This window comes from Tachysurus fulvidraco, chromosome 11, assembly GCF_022655615.1.
Source record: "Tachysurus fulvidraco isolate hzauxx_2018 chromosome 11, HZAU_PFXX_2.0, whole genome shotgun sequence".
Taxonomy (NCBI): domain Eukaryota; kingdom Metazoa; phylum Chordata; class Actinopteri; order Siluriformes; family Bagridae; genus Tachysurus; species Tachysurus fulvidraco.
Window position 1 is genome coordinate 1,520,833 of NC_062528.1, and position 6,395 is coordinate 1,527,227.

Sequence of the window (6,395 nt, forward strand, 5' to 3'; positions counted from 1 at the left end):
TTGATTTTTAACTTTATGTGAATTTCACATTATGTTCGTTTTTGCTTTATTTTGACATTTGTGAACTTACGAACTTTACAAGTGGAAGTCTTTATAAAACCACAGGACAAGTTTTAATCTTTAGGAAAAAAAACATGGCACAACTACTAAGGCCACGCCCACCGTATTGAAAACGTCACTTTCGTGTTGTTGTGTGAACTGAGAAAACGAATTTAACTCATGTGATATAGTAATAGTAACAAAACAAAACAAACGTGTAGCCAATGAGCAGAAAGGGGCGTGTCTTGTCAATATGGGCGGAGAGAGTGTTCAGTGCGTGTGTGTGACGTTAACAGAAAGCGGTTTTAACATCGACATGGAGGATAAAAACAAAGAAAGAAAGAGAAGAAAGACTTACGATAAGGACAAGAAGTAGGACGTGTTAATATAGGATCAGCTTTCCAGCGCTGGAGAGAACTGAAGGAGCAGGAAGTTGGCCACATATTCACAGGTTGGAGTTTCCCGAGTCAATAACTCCTGAGCTAAACGCTGTTACTACACAAATAACACCTCTTTTCTATCGTAGTAATGTAGAGAGGCAGCTACAACCGCGTTTTGTGTAGTAACAGCGTTTAGCTCAGGAGTTATCGACTCGGGAAACTCCGACCTGTGAATATGTGGCCGACTTTACTTAAGACGCCGAGGCGCTTTTTTCCTTCTCGATAGGTGAGTAACGTTGGTTTTGCTTTGTTACACAGAACTAATATATGCCTTTGTCCTTTACATCATTATGCTTGTGTGGCATTTTTGCTTGTTTGTTTATCTACAATCGTATTGTTCTTCCCTTCAGCTATGATAAAGACACATTTCTTTCTGTTAGTCGCCTGGGTTACGTATGTATGTGTGGGCGGAGCTATCGATACAGGGGTGGGACCCGTTTGGGTTAGGGGCGTGTTTGTTTTGGTGATTTCAAATGTCAACATTGGCTTTCAAGCAACGGAGACCCCACCTTTAATGCCTTCATAGAAAAGGTCACGTGGTTGGAAAAGTTGTTTGGATGCCCCACAGCTGGAAGGATATGTTTTGGTGATGGGAACCCAAGCACTGTTCCTGGAACTGCCTTTACGCTGTCAAACCATATTCCATGTCCCCCCAAGGAACAAATATATACCACATCACATACAATGGTGGTCCAGTGTAAATGTTCACTTGTAAGAGCAAGGTTTGTTACCTTCAAGTGTACTTACTACCTTTTTTCTACCTGGGGTTTATTGCTGGAAGGTAAAGAAGTAGAAGGATAGGTTTCCCCTGCAAAACCTTTTGTCATCTTGTTCCTTGTCCTTCTCAAGCCTTGCTTTTTCAGAAACTTCTTTATCCTTGTAAGGAACAAGGTGGATCTGCAGTCTAAAGAAGAAATGCTACAAACAGGAAAACGCCCCAGACGAGTACCGGTCCATCACAGGATACTGCGTATACCCACAATTTTTGATCTTGATATAGATCTAGCTCTTGAATGAGAAATCCAATGAAAACTGTGGCCAAAAACAAAACTCACTAGGACAACCAGACTCGGTAACATTTTCTCTGTGATCCAGGTGGTCCCGTATATTGTTGGTAGCGATGGTAAACAGTCTGTATGCTATCCCTATTTTTTCACTTGAAGGACACTAACCCACAGGAGACTCTAACTTGAAGACACCATAACCTAATTCTATCTCTGTCTTCATTCTATTACCCACTTTCTATCACTACTGACAGAAAATGGCTCCAAACCAATGCCTATGAGCTGCCTTGGTGAAGGGATGGATGATGAGAACATTTGGACTTGCTGGACAACAGCACAGCATCCACTGCATGATGCCTCCTACTGTCTGAAACTAAGGAGCTGCATCCATCAAAGGAAACGTTACTGCTTGAGCTCTACATAAGGATGTGGAACCTAAGCAATGCCTTGGCCCACTAACCTTATTAACCAGTTCCTTTCCATTCCAAATTGGAAAAAGGTTCACAGGGACCTGAACAAAACCCATAACACAGTTATGTCTTAGTGTCTCCTTCTGGTGAACCACTACAAATCCCGGAGGACCACGCTGAGCCTCATAAATGTCTTGATTTTATTCTTATCCACCTTTTGAAGCAGCATCACTGCTGGTGTAGAGGACACCTGAGACCACATGCTGGAGTGGACCAACACTACGTCCTCGCACCAAAAGATGTAGAGTCTGACCAGCTGTCATAAGAGAACTACCAACTAGGAAGGGTGAAAGCTAACAAATGCTTCCTCTAAGACATACCAAGACGATCAGCCCCGTTTTTTCAAACTGCTGCTCATGCTGCTTCACGTGGCAGAGTAACATTTGATTGACAGGAGAGAAAGTATGCCCCTCCCACCCAGAAAGCATGGCCAATTCGGCTCCATTGTGCGCTCAGTCACAGATGGCGGTGGCAACACTTTTTTTTGCCAATAGTGAGCGACGTAATTCTGATTCATAATTATCATGTCTTGTAACTGGACTTGTTCTTTTATCTAAGTCTTGAATTTAAAAGTGTTTTTTTTTGTAAGTCTATTTTTAGAGTTTGACCCTAACAGCTTTTGTCATCATTCACTATTATTATGATGGGACAGGTGTGTCTCATTAGGGGATAAGCATACACTCTTTCAGTCCTTTGGTTTAGGCCATTGTCACTGTGTGTGTGTGTGTGTGTGTGTGTGTGTGTGTGTGTGTAAGATTAATGAGCGTTGAGGCCATTCTCATGAGAAAGCTGTTTTTGTGCATACTAGAAAGATGGATGATTTTAGCACACACACACACACACACACACACACACACACACACACACACACAAACACACACACACACACACACTCGCCTCTTTTTTTTTTCGCTCCCTCCCTCTCTCTGTACTAGCTGCAAACTCAGAGACAGCAACATAGAAACCAGAAGAACATGATGGCCTCTCTCAGCACATACACACTCACACACTCACACACACACACTGCAGATGCGAGTGCCATATGTGAAAAAAAGTCAGTGTCTCAGTGTGTATCTGCAATTAAAACACTGCTATCTGTGTATGAAGTACGTTACAGTAAAGTTGCTCAAGTGTCACACACCCTCCATACATCATCCTCACATAAACATGTACACGTACACACACACACACACACACACACACACACACTAGTATATACAGAAATGACATAACACAAAGACATAGATGGGGAGACAGAGTTACAAGGACAGGAGACAGAGGTATGTAGAGATATACAAGATCAGGATATATGATAGAGATCATACAAAATATATAGATATGTTACATATGAGGGAAGAGAGATAGAGAGCATAGCATGATGTGAGTGTGTGTGTGTGTGTGTGTGTGTGTGTCATACCGTGGAATTCTGCACGTACTCGTGTGTGTGTGTGTGTGTGTGTGTACCGTGGGTGAAGTGAGCCGTCTCAGACTCTCTCCTAGCGAGTCCAAATTCACGCGCTTCCTCCTGGCGGCCCTTCTCGCTCCCGTGGCAACCTGGTCGTCGAACGGACACGCGCGCGTCTCCGCGGGGCTCCGGCCGTTCCAGAAGGCGCGCGAGAACGGGCACTCGGCATCGTCGGGGCTCTCGAGGCAGTCGGAACCCACCGAGCTGAACGACTCCGACGAGATCTTGCGCGAGGACATGCTGCTCGCCGCTGGCCCACGAGCTCTCTCATCAGACGCTGCGTCAAGCGCGCGAACGGCGTGCGAAGACCAGAGGGCAGGAGAGCGGAGCGAACAGGAGGCGACGACGATGGCACGCGATGGCACGCATTTCTAAATAAAATTCCCTCAAAGAAAATCAAGCGCAGATCAAAGGATCAATGAAGCGGAGCGCGCGGAGACGCAAACGATCGGATTTAGTCCCCTGGTGATTGCTTATGTTACCGAATCGCGCTTTCATCCACGAGCGCACAGACCCGCTTCATCTCTCTCTCTCTCTCTCTCTCTCTCTCTCTCTCTCTCTCTCTCTCTCTCTCTCTCTGTGTGTGTGTCTCAGCACCGACACTGACGGAGTTTAACGCAGCCAATCAGAGAGAGTAAAAGAGAGAAAGAAGATGTGAGAGAGACAGAGAGAGAAAGAGAGAGATAGTGAGAAAGAGAGAGAGAGTGCACTTGTTCTTTAAAGGTCATGACGTTGCCCTTGTTGATTTAACAGACTATCACTACACATACTCAACCTTTCTTTCTTTTTCCCCCTCTTTTTAAACAAAACACCCTGAAGTCAGCTGGGGAAAAAACGGTCTGTCTTTTTACCAAATCCTTTCATACAGAAAGAAAGAAAGAAAGAAAGAAAGAAAGAAAGAAAGAAAGAAAGAAAGAAAGAAAGAAAGACGACAAACAAAGCAAAGTAAATAAGGAGAAGGAGAGAAAAAGTACTCAAGAGAGCAATGAAAAAGAAAAACTCAGTCTGGAGATGACTGAAGAAAGTATAGAGTATCAGTATCTTACGTATCAGTTCGAAATAAAACCTGCATTTAAGCAGAATCTGTGTTTCTTTTTTATCAGAAGAAAAAGAGCGAGATCTTCCTCCAGACAGGCATCCGGGACGTGATGGGATCTGGAAAGGAGTCGAAACTTTTTAGGGAAAATGTTCAGGTTTTTGAGTTCTTGAAATCACACTTTAATGGAAAAAATAACAACATGAACCTGTGATGGCAGGAATATTATATCGCTTCGATCGTTCTGTGATTTTGTCTGTGTTTTTAATTTGTGTGAAAAGTCACAAAGTTTCTGCTGCTTGGTGTCACATCTACATGACAGGGACACGTGAGATGATTGTTAATCAGCGATAGAACCACAACCTGAAAACTTTCTAAAATCAGCCATAAAGCCATTAAAAAAAACTTCTTAATGATCATTTGTTTGTTTTAAGGGATTTTTTTAAAGGGATATCTGTCTGTCCCTCTGTCTCAGGCTCTGTACCTGTCTGTCCCTCTGTCTCAGGCTCTGTACCTGTCTGTCCCTCTGTCTCAGGCTCTGCATCTGTCTGTCCCTCTGTCTCAGGCTCTGCATCTGTCTGTCCCTCTGTCTCAGGCTCTGCATCTGTCTGTCCCTCTGTCTCAGGCTCTGTACCTGTCTGTCCCTCTGTCTCAGGCTCTGCATCTGTCTGTCCCTCTGTCTCAGGCTCTGTATCTCCTGTCCCACTGTCTCAAGCTCTGTACCTGTCTGTCCCTCTGTCTCAGGCTCTGCATCTGTCTGTCCCTCTGTCTCAGGCTCTGCATCTGTCTGTCCCTCTGTCTCAGGCTCTGTATCTCCTGTCCCACTGTCTCAGGCTCTGCATCTGTCTGTCTCTCTGTCTCAGGCTCTGCATCTGTCTGTCCCTCTGTCTCAGCCTCTGTATCTGTCTGTCTCTGTCTCAGGCTCTGTATTTGTATGTCCTTCTGTCTCAGGCTCTTTATCTGTCTCTCTGTCTCAGGCTCTGTATCTGTCCCTCTGTCTCAGGCTTTGTACCCGTCTGTCCCTCTGTCTCAGGCTCTGTATCTGTCTGTCTCTGTATCTGTCTGTCCCTCTGTCTCAGGCTCTGTACCTGTCTGTCCCTCTGTCTCAGGCTCTGTACCTGTCTGTCCCAGGCTCTGTCCCTCTGTCTCAGGCTCTGTCCCTCTGTCTCAGGCTCTGTCCCTCTGTCCCAGGCTCTGTACCTGTCTGTCCCTCTGTCTCAGGCTCTGTACCTGTCTGTCCCTCTGTCTCAGGCTCTGTACCTGTCTGTCCCTCTGTCTCAGGCTCTGTCCCTCTGTCTCAGGCTCTGTACCTGTCTGTCTCAGGCTCTGTACCTGTCTGTCTCAGGCTCTGTACCTGTCTGTCCCTCTGTCTCAGGCTCTGTACCTGTCTGTTTAAAACTTCTTAATGATTATTTGTTTGTTTAAAGGGATTAGTTTGCCGACTCCTGACGAAAGCACGACCAGACCCACCTTAATAAAAACAGACCAGTGAACAGTGTCATGCTGTAATGTGAAAAAATATATTCTCTAGTTGTTATTTTAGAAAATCTAAACATTTTAAAGCTACAACTTTCCTTCCTCGTGTGGTCTTTTTTCATTCTAGCACCGGCCTTCATTTTTAATGATGAACCTGTTTCTAACTGATTCTGTACTTTAGCGGATTTTCTTTTTTTAGTCACTGAGTTTAAAGTTAACGTTAAGGCAAAGTATAGCAGTATTTAGCTACAATATCACACGGGTTAATGGAAATAACTCTCAGCTAGAATTAGGACCTTTAGGGCATGTTATGTGTGTCAGAATATAGAACATCATTTAGGACAGAGTGTGTGTGTGTGTGTGTGTGTGTGTGTGTGTGTGTGTGTGTGTGTGTGTGTGTGTGGGTAAGTGAGAGAGGGGGAATATAGGTCGTTTAGAAGTGTGTGTGCGTGTGTTTGTGCACTA

At 44.6% G+C, this 6,395-nt stretch overlaps 1 protein-coding gene across 2 annotated transcripts in view; it reads right to left on the bottom strand.

The window, feature by feature from the left end:
• The window catches only part of gucy1a2 (guanylate cyclase 1, soluble, alpha 2), a 26,721-nt gene extending 21,825 nt beyond the window's left edge, over nucleotides 1-4,896 (bottom strand). The window contains exon 1 of one of the 2 annotated variants that reach the window (XM_047820731.1): nucleotides 3,418-4,896. In XM_047820731.1, the coding sequence (XP_047676687.1) occupies nucleotides 3,418-3,657 (240 nt within the window). In that variant the 5' untranslated portion in view covers nucleotides 3,658-4,896. The remainder of the gene's footprint in view (nucleotides 1-3,417) is intronic. The other variant, XM_027138870.2, reaches the window with a different exon arrangement.
• Nucleotides 4,897-6,395: the final 1,499 nt, after the last annotated feature.